This window comes from Balaenoptera ricei, chromosome 20 (assembly GCF_028023285.1).
Source record: "Balaenoptera ricei isolate mBalRic1 chromosome 20, mBalRic1.hap2, whole genome shotgun sequence".
Taxonomy (NCBI): Eukaryota; Metazoa; Chordata; class Mammalia; order Artiodactyla; family Balaenopteridae; genus Balaenoptera; species Balaenoptera ricei.
Window position 1 is genome coordinate 51,951,910 of NC_082658.1, and position 14,734 is coordinate 51,966,643.

The following is a 14,734-nucleotide window of genomic DNA, read 5'->3' on the forward strand; positions in this document are numbered from 1 at the left end:
AGTGCTCCCCAGCTCACCCCCATCTCCTCAGATCACAGACCCTGGAAACACTTGGGGCTGCATCCCTGGCTGTGCTAAACTGAATACTCTTAAGAGTCTTAGCGGGTGGATGTTCTCCCTTGGTGTCCATGAGGTCCCTCCCCAATAGGAGCTGAGGCTAGGTTACGCGAGGCAAGTTGGGGGTTCCTGGCCCAGCTCCAGTGAAAGTACTCCCAGACATTCCCACGGGGGCGGCCCTGGTCAAGCACAGCATCAGTGGCCTTGGGGTTAGTTGGGCTTTGTCCAGAGCAGCAGAGGCCAAGTCAGCCAGCCTTACAACCAAAGCTCTCTCACAATTCACCCCCAAATATCCCTACCTCATGTCTCAGCAAAGACCTCTGATGAATGAATTCCAGCACTGTTTATTGGGCACAAGACGTGGGGTGGCTTCCTACTGCCCCATTTCCACAGTAACCGAAGCAAGGCTGGTTCCCTTGCTAAGAGTAATCCCCAGATGTGAATTAGCCGAATTCGAAAGTTGAACTGGCATCTTCAAAGAGTAAGATAAAAACGCTTTGTATCAAAGTTGTGATTAAAAAAATACAAAGGTTAAACCCAAAGGCATAGAGGAAAATGGGAATCCTGAGAACTGCCCTGAAATGTCAGCCTCAAACCTCATCTGAATCCTGTAAGCAGGTGAACCCTGGGGAGGCCCGTACCCCTTGCAGGGGCGGGAGTACAATGGGGTGAACTGCGAGCCTGCCTGGCTTCCATCCGGACAAACTTTCGTAGCGTCTCTGGCAGTGAGTCAAGTCCCCGCTGGGAAACACAGGGAAAAGCATGGGGCACAGGCACTGTGGAGCGAAGACACGGGGGCAGTGCCCAGCCCTGCGTTTCCCAGCTATATGGTGCTCTCAGGAAGGGGGGGCCCCTGCTCGCCTGCTGTGGCCCGGCAGCAGGGTCTGGGGGCCAAGCCTTGGTCACAGATTGGGGACTGACTCCAACTCGGCTCCAGGCCCTTGTTTCCAGTCCTCAGTGTCCAAGGGAGAGAGCTGGTCCCAGAGCTTCGGGCCCGTGGTGGGAGAGGGGAAGGCAGGTCAGACCTCTGGGACCAGCTCTTGCCCTTCTAGGCGGGGGCCCAGCAACGAGCAGAAGCCAGGACGAGGGGCAGAGCGTGGAAGTGGTGTCGCCGTACAAAGGGCGGGCAGGCACGAGTCGGGGGCCCTGGCGGCTGCTAGGACAGCATGGACTGCTGCACGGCCTTCTGCAGCGACTGCCGCGTCACCAGCAGACGCACCACCTCCTCCGAGCGCTTGGTGAGCCGCTTCCGGGCCTGGTCATGTGTGACCATGGTCATGTCCCAGCCGTTCACCTGGCCCAGGGAGAGAACACAGCCCCCCTCAGCTCGCTGCCTTCTGGGATCTGAAAGTAGGACGGGCTTTGGGAGGCCTGGGTCTCGCAAGCTGGGGATGCCAAGCACCACCTCACACGCACACACAGCGGAGAGCCAGCTTCCTTTGGGGGCGACGCCAGTGTGGGCTCCAAAACGACTTCGGTTATTCTCCCAGGTGCCCAGGGAGGCAGGCAGGGGCAGCCCCACCACCCCCAAGTGCTTTAGACCCTCTGGCCCAAACCTTGTTTTTCCTCCTTTGGGACATCTGTTACCTGCATGATCTTGTCCCCAATCTGCAGCCCAGCAATTTCCGCAGGGCCTCCTTCGGATACCCGTGTGACGTAAATGCCCTGGAAACAGACAGCCCAAGTCAAGCACTGGGGTCACTGGACTGGCCTCTTATCCACAGAGCAAAGCCCAGCATGGCATACTCCTAGCCGTCTGTCTGTCCCGCACCCAGTATCCCCCAGCACAAGCTGTGTCGAACAGCCAAGGGGGAAGTAGAGTAGCCCCATGGAAGCTACAGCCCCTGCTGCTAGCCTCCTGGGCTGTGTCTGAGCAGGCCTTCCTAGTGCTGGGAGGGCTGGGAGGCCCACCCCTACTTATTCCCACCAGATCATTTCTTGGACCTTCTTAGAGAGGACCGTTTGAGAGAGAGGAGGTCTGCTCCTTCCACAAAGGCCCAGGAAGCAGAGACCCACCATCTCAGGCCTCTGTGCCCCACAGAGAGGTCCCCAGACCCTAGTCCTCCTCACCTTGTCCGTCTTATCTTCTGAGAAAGGATTCTGGGAGGGATCCTGGTCAATTCCACCTCCAATGCTGAAGCCCAGGATTAAGTTCTCACCTTGACGCAACTTGTGAATTTCAACTCTTTGCTGGCAAAGATAAAAAGCGAGTTGGGCATGAGTGGGTATGGAGAGCAAATGTGTGGTCTGTGTCCCCTGCAGCAGCCTCAGGCGGCTGGGTAGGCTCAGAGCCATGCCACGGGGATGGGGCCCAGGGCCTCCTGCAGGAATCCAGCTGGTCACCAGCCTGGGAGGCTGGGGGGTTGAGACTCATAACTCAGCCACATCAACGCACCCACACAACCCTCAGTCCCAACCTCTCCCAGCTTCCTCTGTCTCAGGCACCAGCCTTCTCAACACATGCTAAGCCCCTCCTGGCCCAAGAGCCAGGGTGCTTTGGCTGCTCTGAAGGAGGGCCTTTGTCCCAGGTGAGGGACCACACAGGGCAGGAGAGGTCAGGCCCTGAAAAAAAATGCAGGCACACTGCTGAGGCAGCTCAGATTGCTGAGCCAGCCCTGTCAGGGCAAGCCCAGAGATGCTCGGGAAAAGCAGAGATCAAACTTGCACAGAAAGGAGGAAGGGCTGTCATGGCCAAAGGAACAGGAGCAGAGGCTTGAAGGTGCTATGGATACATATCCACGAGACTGGAGTGTACAGCGCAGGACCCGAACTGGGAGGTGAGATGAGGCTGAGCCCAGGTCAGGAAGGCCGGGGAGTGCAGGCCCAGGAGACTGGCCCAGAGGGAGGGGGCGTCTCCCTAAGCCCCAGGCCCTGCTCTTGTGCAGTGGAGGAGGTGGAGGAGGGGCCTAGGGCTCTCCCACCATACTCTGAGGTTGCGGTCCCCATCTGTGCCAAGCTCCTTTCAAAGCCCTCAGCAGCCACCCTCCAGTCACCAGATGCTGGGAGCCAGACCGATTGCCCCACCCCGAAAGTTGACAGTTTTAACAGAAGAAAAACACAAAGCAAACGGTGACTTGATCTGGACTTGAGGGGCTTCACAAAGGAGCACCAGGCATTGGGCTGACCAGGATTTTGGCCACCTGACCTTGATGCTAGGCCCACTGGAGCTCTCAGAAATTGGGGAGTAGGGCTGGGGTCGGGCTTGATGGTAGATCACGGTCAGGTGTGATGCTAGAATGACCACTCAGGCAGTCGGTAGGAGAACAGATGTCTCACAGAGGTGGGATGTGGAGGCCAGGGGACATGAGCTACTTAGGAAGTGAGATCAACAGACTCCAGACTGTTCATGGCCGAAAGGAGCCAAGGCGAGCTCCTGGCTGGCCACCTGGCCTGGCTGAACACAACCATCTCCCAGATGGGGACCCGAGAGGAGAAGGAGCATGTTGAGCTGGAGAGCCAGGAGCCATCCAGGCAGGTGTTCAGAAGGTAGACCGGTCTATGGAGCCAGAGTTCAGAGGAGAGGCCAAAATAGTTTTAACATTCTCAAAATGTTAACTACATGGGAGAGGGCACAGGGTAGGGAGGAGTCTCTTCCACCCCCATCCCCGATCCAAGACACAAGAGGGAGAGGCCAGACCCCACCCACCGTATTCAGACATGTTCCCAGTGTGAGAAGAATTGGAAGGTCATGGTCCTAGAGTTTTGAGGAAGGCCCGGGGACCAGTCATGACCTGCAGTAAGGGGGTTGCGGGAAGCGTGACACCTGAGGCCCACTGGACCTAGGTCCTCATGCGCAAACGTGTGCGCTCCTCCAGGCCTGCCTCTGCCTCCTCTGACACACACCTTTGCGCACCTTTGACTCACCCTTAAGATCAGAAAGAAGTACAGGCTCTAGGACTGGGAGACAAGGCCCCGTCACTGACTTGCTGGGTGGGGTCAGGCAGGTTACTGCCCCTCTCTGGTTCCCCACCTGCACCCCTTTTTTCCAGCTAAGGAGCAAACCTGACCCCTTCTCTCTGGGGCAGCTAGAGAGCTGGAGAAGGCAGGCTGGTGCAGCCAGGGTGAAGCTGAAGACAGCTGTCAGCAGGTCCAACAATGTCTCCTCCTAGCCCAGGCCTGAGCTGGTGCTCTAAGCTGACCCTCACGTGTCAGCTTTATCAGTGGCTCCCTGGTCACACCACCTGACTGCAGGAGTCCCCAACACGCCCATCTGAGATACTGCAGCCAGTCCCAGGGCCCCAGGACTGGGACTTCCACCTGACCCGTGCCCTGTCCAGCAGGCATTTCTTCTCAGAGACCTGGCTCCTTCCTGAGGGCTTCTTCACATGACTGAGCATGACCAGACTTCTCTCTGGGACTCAATTTCCCCACCTCAGCCACAGAGTGGGCCTCCAGGCCCCATCCAGCTGTGGCATTGGCATCTGGGTCTAATGTCCCAGCCTCCCTTTGCCTATTCTAATAGCACTTGGCACCCAAGACCAGCCAGGGGAGGAGACAGGGGCCTGAGCTGACCCCAAAGGGTCTCCTCAGGCCCCAAGTGCCAGGGGTTCCAGGGGACGTTCGGAGCAGGATCGAACCAGTTGTATGAGGCTTCACTCTGGACCGGGGGGGCGATGGGTCCGAGAAGGAAAGGCTGCAGGGGAGGGGGGGGGGCTGCTATGTTGGCCCCGACCACCTCCACCCCGCAAGTCTCCCTCTGGGCGGCGGCGCCGGCTGGAGCGGAGGAAGCACTTCCTCATTCCAGAGGCTGCGACTCATGGACGTCGGGGCCGGCGCCCGCCACCCGCGGCTGCCCGGCTGGGGACACAGATCCGGGAAGTGGGCGCTTTCCCAGATTCCCACAGCAGGGGCCTTTCTCCTCAATCTTCCCTGCCCCGGCCGGCTGAGAGGAGCCCAACGCGGCGGCGTTGGTGCGCGGGGTCTGGCCTCGATCCCGGCTCCTCAGGAGGCGCTTGGGTCCCAGCCATCTCTGTTGCATGGCTGGGGAGGACCGCGGCTCCGCTCCGGCAGAGCGGGAACCGGAGCTCTGGCTGCGAGTTTGCAGGAGACCCGGGCTCGACGCTTTGTCAACGTGTTTGGAGTGTCAGTTTACCTATCTGCAAAGTGGGGTCAAGCCAAGACGAGGAGGAGCCCGCGCGAGACCACTCACCACCACGGCGGTGACCGGCTGGCCCGGGACGTAGGACATCTCGACCCCAATCTGGTAACCAAGCACCGCTCAGTGAAGCCCGCAGCGAAAATCCCCAAGGCCTCGCCCTCTCTGGTTAACAAAGGCCGCCCAGCCCGGCCCGCCCCCTCATGAATAGTTAACGACACTCCAGCCAATCACCGACCGGAGCGCTCTCGGGCTTTCGGAAGTCCCAGCGCGCGCATAGAAAAGCGGAGAGAGGGGTGGAGCGTGCTCGGGGCACCCGCGGCGCATGCGCCAGAGGGCGGGTGCGAGCTCCTGGCGACTGCGCAGGCTGGGCCGTCCCAGCATCCTCCAGTGCAAGATGGCGCCGCGGGAATCCCTACCACAGGCTGTCTGAGGGAGCGTCGAGCTACTGCGTCTGCCGCCGGGTTCCAGGTAACTGGGCGAGTCTGGGCGGGAAATGCAGATGTGCCGCCGGCAACCCCGAGTCCTCAGCCTTTTCAGTGTCTTTCGAAGGTCCGAGACTGAGGGGTGCGAAGTCTCCGCAGCCCCAGGGGGAGGGGCGGCGCGAACCCAACTCGCCACGCTCCGGGCGCCACCTGTAACTTGGTTCTTTCCGCAGCCCCGCGTTGCTCCACGAGAAAGCAGAGGCCGAGCCCGGGCGGGTGCGATGGCCGCTGTGGTGGCCAAGCGGGAGGGGCCGCCGTTCATCAGCGAGGCCGCTGTGCGGGGCAACGCCGCCGTCCTGGATTACTGCCGGACCTCGGTGTCGGCGCTGTCAGGGGCCACGGCCGGCATCCTCGGCCTCACCGGCCTCTACGGCTTCATCTTCTACCTGCTCGCCTCCATCCTGCTCTCCCTGCTCTTAATTCTCAAGGCGGGAAGGAGGTGGAACAAATATTTTAAGTCGCGAAGACCTCTCTTTACAGGAGGTCTCATCGGAGGCCTCTTCACCTACGTCCTGTTCTGGACATTCCTCTACGGCATGGTGCACGTCTACTGAAACGTGGGCAGGGATGACTTTTTAAAAAAAAAAAAAAAAAAACAGATTGGGAGGACTGTTGCCAGAAATTAACACCAGGTAGACTTACCTAGTTTTTAAATTGTTGGAGTCGCCGCTTGTCCTGTAACGTTATAAATAATTTATATCTTAAGACGAAGAGCCTGTACTGTTCTTCAGATTAAATGAAGCGTGAGACCCTTTGTGGAGTTTTTTTCCTACCTTAACGCGTACCCCCTGGCTGCCATGGGTGCAAAATCGCCCGGTATTGACTCCGGGAGAGCTGGGACTGCGCCTTAGTTTTCTGTCCTTTCCTTGCATTTACACATAGGCCCCTCAGAGAGGGGCCACTAGGGCCTGAATAAGGAGAGAACTTACCGTTAACATCCTGAGAACTAATAACAGTTAATATTTATTAAGTGTGCCTTGTATGCCAAGCATTGTACCTTGTACCTTTTACACTCGTTACTTCGTTAATTCTAGCAATGTCCTTATGGAGTAGATGTGATTATTATTCCCCATTGATGAACGAACCTGAGGCTCAGAGAGGCTAAATACCTCTGCCGGAGGAGGCACAGCTAGGAAGAGGCAGAGCCAGGATTCAAATGTAGGTCTCTTAATTGCTCTTACTGTATTGGCTGACTGTACCTTTTCAGAACCCAGCCTTCCCTCCCAACCACTGCTCTCAAGGTATGAGTGGTGTCATTTCAGTTCCATTTCACCTAGTTAGAGCTAGCTGTTTCCAGTTTTTAAAAAGCAAGCTCTTTTTTTCTAGACTCTGTCTAGTGAGAATTAAACAGACTGGATGATTAAGCTAATCTATGGGCTTGTCTAGAGTGTAAATGCTTCTGTCTATATGCTAATCCATGATCCCTCCCTGTCAGGAGGCTTATCTTAGAATAAAATGCATACATTTAATTGAGAAATAAATATTGCATTAGCGTTAAGTAAGGAACACGTTGCTTGTGGAATTTGTAGTTTTAACTGGGAAGACCAGCATTACCTGATTTCACAAATAGTCAGATTATAAGAGCTATGAAGAGAGTACAGGGGAGCCCCAAACCTAACCCAGGTTGCGGGGTAGCTTGCCTTTTTTTTTTTTTTTTTTAATCTTATTATTTTTTTAATACAGCAGGTTCTTATTAGTTATCCATTTTATACATATTAGTGTATATATGTCAATCCGAAACTCCCAGTTCATCCCACCACCACCACCACGACTACCCCTCTGCCACTTTCCCCACTTGGTGTCCATACGTTTGTTCTCTACATCTGTGTCTCAATTTCTGCCCTGCAAACCGGTTCATCTGTACCATTTTTCTAGGTTCCACATATATGCGTTAGTATAAGATATTTGTTTTTCTCTTTCTGACTTACTTCACTCTGTATGACAGTCTCTAGATTCATCCACGTCTCTACAAATGACCCAATTTTGTTCCTCTTTATGGCTGAGTAATATTCCATTGTATATATGTACCACATCTTCTTTATCCATTCGTCTGTCGATGGGCATTTAGGTTGCTTCCATGACCTGGCTATTGTAAATAGTGCTGCAGTGAACATTGGGGTGCATGTGTCTTTTTGAATTATGATTTCTCTGGGTATATGCCCAGTAGTGGGATTGCTGGGTCATATGGTAATTCTGTTTTTAGGTTTTTAAGGACCCTCCATACTGTTCTCCATAGTGGCTGTATCAATTTACATTCCTACCAACAGTGCAAGAGGGTTCCCTTCTCTCCACACCCTCTCCAGCATTTATTGTTTGTAGATTTTCTGATGATGCCCATTCTGACTGATGTGAAGTGATACCTCATTGTAGTTTTGATTTGCATTTCTCTAATAATTAGTGATGTTGAGCAGCTTTTCATGTGCTTCTTGGCCATCTGTATGTCTTCTTTGGAGAAATGTCTATTTAGATCTTCTGCCCATTTTTGAATTGGGTTGTTTGTTTTTTTAATATTGAGCTGCATGAGGTGTTTATATATTTTGGAGATTAATCCTTTGTCCGATGATTCGTTTGCAAATACTTTCTCCCATTCTGAGGGTTGTCTTTTCGTCTTGTTTGTAGTTTCCTTTGCTTTACAAAAGCTTTTAAGTTTCATTGGGTCCCGTTTGTTTATTTTTATTTTTATTTCCATTATTCTAGGAGGTGGGTCAAAAAAGATCCTGCCGTGATTTATGTCAAAGAGTGTTCTTCCTATGTTTTCCTCTAAGAGTTTTATAGTGTCCGGTCTTACATTTAGGTCTCAAATCCATTTTGAGTTTATTTTTGTGTATGGTGTTAGGGAGTGTTCTAATTTCATTCTTTTACATGTAGCTGTCCAGTTTTCCCAGCACCACTTATTGAAGAGACTGTCTTTTCTCTATTGTATATCCTTGCCTCCTTTGTCATAGATTAGTTGACCATAGGTGCGTGGGTTTGTCTCTGGGCTTTCTATCCTGTTCCATTGATCTATATTTCTGTTTTTGTGCCAGCACCATATTGTCTGATTCCTCCAGCTGTTTTTTTCCCTCAAGACCCCTTTGGCTATTCGGGGAATTTTGTGTCTCCATTCAAATTTAAAGATTTTTTTGTTCTAGTTCTGCAAAAAATGCCATTGGTAATTTGATAGGGATTGCAATGAATCTGTAGATTGCTTTGGGTAGTATAGTCATTTTCACAATATTGATTCTTCCAATCCAAGAACATGGTATATCTCTCTGTTTGTATCATCTTTAATTTCTTTCATCAGTGTCTTATACTTTTCTGCATACGGGTCTTTTGTCTCCCTAGGTAGGTTTATTCCTAGGTATTTTATTCTTTTTGTTGCAGTGGTAAATGGAAGTGTTTCCTTAATTTCTCTTTCAGATTTTTCATCATTAGTGTATAGGAGTACAAGAGATTTCTGTGTATTAATTTTGTATCCTGCAACTTTGCCAGATTCATTGATTAGCTCTAGTAGTTTTCTGGTGACATCTTTAGGATTCTCTATGTATAGTATCATGTCATCTGCAAACAGTGACAGTTTTACTTCTTCTTTTCCAATTTGTATTCCTTTTGTATTTTTTTCTTCTCTGATTGCCGTGGCTAGGACTTCCAAAACTATGTTGAATAATACTGGTGAGAGTGGACATCCTTGTCTCGTTCCTGATCTTAGAGGAAATGCTTTCAGTTTTTCACCATTGAGAATGATGTTTGCTGTGGGTTTGTCGTATATGGCCTTTATTATGTTGAGGTAGGTTCCCTCTATGCCCACTTTCTGGAGAATTTTTATCAGAAATGGGTGTTGAATTTTGTCAAAAGCTTTTTCTGCATCTATTGAGATTATCATATGGTTTTTATTCTTCAATTTGTTAATATGGTGTATCACATTGATTGATTTGTGTATCTTGAAGAATCCTTGCATCCCTGGGATAAATCCCACTTGATCATGGTGTATGATCCTTTTAATGTGGTGTTGGATTCTGTTTGCTAGTATTCTGTTGAGGATCTTTGCATCTATATTCATCAGTGAAATTGGTCTGTAATTTTCTTTTTTTGTAGTATCTTTGTCTGGTTTTGGTATCAGGGTGATGGTGGCCTCATAGAATGAGTTTGGGAGTGTTCCTTCCTCTGCAATTTTTTGGAAGAGTTTGAGAAGGATGGGTGTTAGCTCTTCTTTGAATGTTTGATAGAATTCACCTGTGAAGCCATCTGGTTCTGGACTTTTGTTTGTTGGAGGATTTTTAATCACAGTTTCAATTTCATTCCTTGTGTTTGGTCTGTTCATATTTTCTATTTCTTCCTGGTTCAGTCTTGGAAGTTTATACCTTTCTAAGAATTTGTCCATTTCTTCCAGGTTGTCCATTTTATTGGCATAGAGTTGCTTGTAGTAGTCTCTTAGGATGCTTTGTATTTCTGCCATGTCTGTTGTAACTTCTCCTTTTTCATTTCTAATTTTATTGATTTGAGTCCTCTCCCTCTTTTTCTTGATGAGTCTGGCTAATGGCTTATCAATTTTGTTTATCTTCTCAAAGAACCAGCTTTTAGTTTTATTGATTTTTGCTATTGTTTTCTTTGTTTCTATTTCATTTATTTCTGCTCTGGTCTTTATGACTTCTTTCCTTCTACTAACTTTGGGTTTTGTTTGTTCTTCTTCCTCTAGTTCCTTTAGGTGTGAGGTTAGATTGTTTATTTGAGATGTTTGTTGTTTCTTGAGGTAGGATTGTATTGCTATAAACTTCCCTCTTAAAACTGCTTTTGCTGCATCCCATAGGTTTTGGATCGTTGTGTTTTCATTGTCTTCTGTCTCTAGGTATTTTTTGATTTCGTCTTTGATATCTTCAGTGATCTCTTGGTTATTTAGTAACGTATTGTTTAGCTTCCATGTGTTTGTGTTTTTTACGTTTTTTTCCCTGTAATTGATCTCTAATCTCATAGCATTGTGGTCAGAAAAGATGCTTGATATGATTTCAGTTTTCTTAAATTTACTGAGGCTTGATTTGTGACCCAAGATGTGATCTATCCTGGAGAATGTTTCGTGCGCACTTGAGAAGAAAGTGTAATCTGCTGTTTTTGGATGGAATGTCCTATAAATATCAATTAAATCTATCTGGTCTGTTGTGTCATTTGAAGCTTGTGTTTCCTTATTAATTTTCTGTTTGGATGATCTGTCCGTTGGTGTAAGTGAGGTGTTAAAGTCCCCCACTATTATCGTGTTACTGTCGATTTCCTCTTTTATAGCTGTTAGCAGCGGCCTTATGTATTGAGGTGCTCCTATGTTGGGTGCATGTATATTTATAATTGTTATATCTTCTTCTTAGATTGATCCCTTGATCATTATGTAGTGTCCTTCCTTGTCTCTTGTAACATTCTTTATTTTAAAGTCTATTTTATCTGATATGAGTATTGCTACTCCAGCTTTCTTTTGATTTCCATTTGCATGGAATATCTTTTTCCATCCCCTCACTTTCAGTCTGTATGTGTCCCTAGGTCTGAAGTGGGTCTCTTGTAGACAGCATATATATGGGTCTTGTTTTTGTATCCATTCAGCGAGCCTGTATCTCTTGGTTGGAGCATCTAATCCATTCACGTTTAAGGTAATTATCGATATGTATGTTCCTATTATCATTTTCTTAATGGTTTTGGGTTTGTTTTTGTAGGTCCTTTTCTTCTCTTGTGTTTCCCACTTAGAGAAGTTCCTTTAGCATTTGTTGTAGAGCTGGTTTGGTGGTGCTGAATTCTCTTAGCTTTTGCTTGTCTGGAAAGCTTTTGATTTCTCCATTGAATCTGAATGCGATCCTTGCCGGGTAGATTAATCTTGGTTGTAGGTTCTTCCCTTTCATCACTTTAAATTTGTCATGCCACTCCCTTCTGGCTTGTAGAGTTTCTGCTGAGAAATCAGCTGTTAACCTATGGGAGTTCCCTTGTATGTTATTTGTCGTTTTTCCCTTGCTGCTTTCAATAATTTTTCTTTGTCTTTAATTTTTGCCAGTTTGATTACTATGTGTCCGGGCCTGTTTCTCCTTGGGTTCATCCTGTATGGGACTCTCTGCACTTCCTGGACTTGGGTGGCTATTACCTTTCCCACGTTAGGGAAATTTTCGACTATAATCTCTTCAAATATTTTCTCTGGTCTTTCTCTCTCTCTTCTCCTTCTGGGACCCCTATAATATGAATGTTGCTGCATTTAATGTTGTCCCAGAGGTCTCTTAGGCTGTCTTCATTTCTTTTCATTCTTTTTTCTTTATTCTGTTCAGCAGCAGTGAATTCCACCATTCTGTCTTCCAGGTCACTTATCCGTTCTTCTGCCTCAGTTATTCTGCTATTGATTCCTTCTAGTGTATTTTTCATTTCAGTTATTGTATTGTTCATCTCTGTTTGTTCGTTCTTCAATTCTTCTAGGTCTTTGTTAAACATTTCTTGCAGCTTCTCGATCTTTGCCTCCATTCTTTTTCCGAGGTCCTGGATCATCTGCACTATCGTTATTCTGAATTCTTTTTCTGAAGGTTGCCTATCTCCACTTCATTTAGTTGTTTTTCTGGAGTTTTTTCTTGTTCCTTCATCTGGTACATAGACCTCTGCCTTTTCATCTTGTCTGTCTTTCTGTGAATGTGGTTTTTGTTCCACAGGCTGCAGGATTGTAGTTCTTGCTTCTGCTGTCTGCCCTCTGGTGGATGAGGCTATCTAAGAGGCTTGTGCAGGCTTCCTGATGGGAGGGACTGGTAGTGGGTAGAGCTGGCTGTTGCTCTGGTGGGCAGAGCTCAGTAAAACTTTAATCCTAATCGGCTTGTCTGCTGGTGGTTGGGGCTGGGTTCCCTCCCTGTTGGTTGTTTGGCCTGAGGCGACCCAACACTGGAGCCTACCCGCTCTTTGGTGGGGCTAATGGTGGACTCTGGGATGGCTCACGCCAAGGAGTACTTCCCAGAACTTCTGCTGCCAGTGACCTTGTCCTCACAGTGAGACACAGCCACCCTCCCACCCCGCCTCTGCAGGAGACCCTCCAACACTAGCAGGTAGGTCTGGTTCAGTCTCCTGTGGGGTCACTGCTCCTTCCCCTGTGTCCCGATGCGCACACTACTTTGTGTGTGCCCTCCAAGAGTGGAGTCTCTGTTTCCCCCAGTCCTGTCGAAGTCCTGCAATCAAATCGCGCAGGCCTTCAAAGTCTGATTCTCTAGGAATTCCTCCTCCCGTTGCTGGACATCAGGTTGGGAAGCCTGACGTGGGGCTCAGAACCTTCACTCCAGTGGGTGGACTTCTGTGGTATAAGTATTCTCCAGTTTGTGAGTCACCCACCCAGCAGTTATGGGATTTGATTTTTTGTGATTGCGCCCCTCCTACCGTCTCATCGTGGCTTCTCCTTTGTCTTTGGATTTGGGGTATCTTTTTTGGTGAGTTCCAGTGTCTTCCTGTCGATGATTGTTCAGCAGTTGGTTGTGATTCCGATGCTCTCATGGAAGTGAGTGAAGAGGGAGTGAGAGCACGTCGTTCTACTCTGCCGTCTTGAACCAATCTCTCAATTTATTTATTTTATTTATTTATTTTTGGCTGCATTGCGTCTTCGTTGCTGCGCGCGGGCTTTTTCTAGTTGTGTTGACGGGCTTCTCATTGCAGTGGCTTCTCTTGTTGTGGAGCATGGGCTCTAGGCGCACAGGCTTCAGTAGTTGTGGCATGTGGGCTCAGTAGCTGTGGCTCACGGGCTGTAGAGCGCAGGCTCAGTAGTTGGGGCGCACGGGCTTAGTATCTCTGCGGCATGTGGGATCTTCCCGGACCAGGGCTCGAACCCATGTCCCCTGCATTGGCAGGTGGATTCTTAACCACTGAGCCACCAGGGAAGCCCACAGGGTAGCTTCTTTGAGGAAATAACATTACAATTGGGACGCAAGGGTTGAGTAACAGTCAAGTGTGGAGAAGGGGTTACTTGCAAGAAAGTGCATGTGTGAGGGCCATTGAGAACAAAGGAGTTTGGCCTGTGTCTGAAAAGTTAGAGAGAAGAGGCCCTGAGGTAGAGCACAGTGGGAGGTTTTGCTGCCAAACTAAACTTGGGTCCACTTGTCCATGAGCAGTAAAACCAATCTACTTACACTGGGTTGTGGTGAAGGAAAGTGCAGTGCTTATTGCAGGCGCAAAGCAAGGAGACCAGGCAGCTAGTGCGCAAAAGGCCCAAACTCCCCGAAGGCTTTCAGGGAAAGGTTTTTTAAGACAGGGTGAGGGAGAGGGTTGCAGGGTGCATGATCAACCTGTGGACAGTCTTCTGATTGGTTGCTGTTGAGGTGACCAGGAGTTAACATCATCAACCTTCTGGTTCTAACGGGTCTGGGGTCTACGTGCTTGTGGGCAGCATACAGTTAACTTCTTCCACCTGGTGAGGGTTTCATTATCTGCAAAACAGCTCAAAGGACGTGGCTCAGAATATTATCTATAGCCCTTGAGGAGGAGCTAAAGGTCTTTGACTTAGTTTAGCTATTATTTGCTTAGCTATTATTTTGTGTTGCTTGACTGTTTTCCTTTCTTTCTGTGTTTTCTCACTTCTCTGATTAAATTTCTTTGGAACTGGGGGAAAGCCTAGGAAGCTAAAGGTTTTCTACAGACAAGAGGCAGGTGGAGGACATTCTGTCCTGGGAAGGCGACATAGGGTCTTGCTCAATTACAGTTTGCCCTTGATACTAATAGCAATTGGGGGGAGCCTTTGAAAGTTTTAGCTAGGAGTGATGTGATCAGATTGGGACTTTAGAAAAGAATCAGTTTTAGATCAGAAGGGGATCTGAGAGCTTGAATTCAGGTCCCTTTTTACAGATAGTAGGTGACCTGTGACCAATAGCGGAGGCCCAGGCCTCCTGAATCCCATTTTGGGTTCTGGACCAGATGTTTTCACATGAAGCCAAGAAGCGGCTGAGGTGATAGCTTTGCCTCCTTCTCCCAGTGACCACCGCTGAACCCTTTCTCTGACCACCAATGAAGATGCTCACGTTCATGGTTTACACACCCCCACCCCCTCTCCCAACCTCCCCGGTCCTTTCAGGGACTTCTCTAAGTGGGAAGGGAGGGTTCAGTCCTGATGCAGAGTGAGTCCTGCTGGGGGGTATGG

The 14,734-nt window shown here is 49.2% G+C and overlaps 2 protein-coding genes across 2 annotated transcripts; one reads left to right on the forward strand and one right to left on the reverse strand.

Moving 5' to 3' along the window:
- Window positions 1–385: 385 nt before the first annotated feature.
- On the reverse strand, window positions 386–5,334 carry TAX1BP3 (Tax1 binding protein 3). Its single transcript, XM_059908832.1, has 4 exons — window positions 5,207–5,334; window positions 2,128–2,247; window positions 1,645–1,722; window positions 386–1,351 (listed from the first exon to the last, which is right to left on the reverse strand). The coding sequence occupies exons 1-4, from the start codon at window positions 5,243–5,245 to the stop codon at window positions 1,214–1,216; spliced, it is 375 nt and encodes a 124-aa protein (XP_059764815.1). The 5' UTR covers window positions 5,246–5,334; the 3' UTR covers window positions 386–1,213.
- A 179-nt stretch (window positions 5,335–5,513) lies between these two features.
- Window positions 5,514–6,391, forward strand: EMC6 (ER membrane protein complex subunit 6). The gene is made up of 2 exons (XM_059908833.1): window positions 5,514–5,623; window positions 5,811–6,391. The coding sequence occupies exon 2, from the start codon at window positions 5,859–5,861 to the stop codon at window positions 6,189–6,191; it is 333 nt and encodes a 110-aa protein (XP_059764816.1). The 5' UTR covers window positions 5,514–5,623; window positions 5,811–5,858; the 3' UTR covers window positions 6,192–6,391.
- The last annotated feature ends 8,343 nt before the right edge of the window (window positions 6,392–14,734 follow it).

Coding starts and splice junctions, on each gene's coding strand:
- TAX1BP3 (XM_059908832.1), bottom strand. CDS start 5,245: ATGTCCTACGTCCCGGGCCAGCCGGTCACCGCCGTGGTG. Junction 1,723..2,127: donor CAGAAGATAAGACGGACAAG/GTGAGGAGGACT, acceptor GTCTGTTTCCAG/GGCATTTACGTCACACGGGT. Junction 1,352..1,644: donor TTGGGGACAAGATCATGCAG/GTAACAGATGTC, acceptor TCCCTGGGCCAG/GTGAACGGCTGGGACATGAC.
- EMC6 (XM_059908833.1), top strand. CDS start 5,859: ATGGCCGCTGTGGTGGCCAAGCGGGAGGGGCCGCCGTTCATCAGCGAG.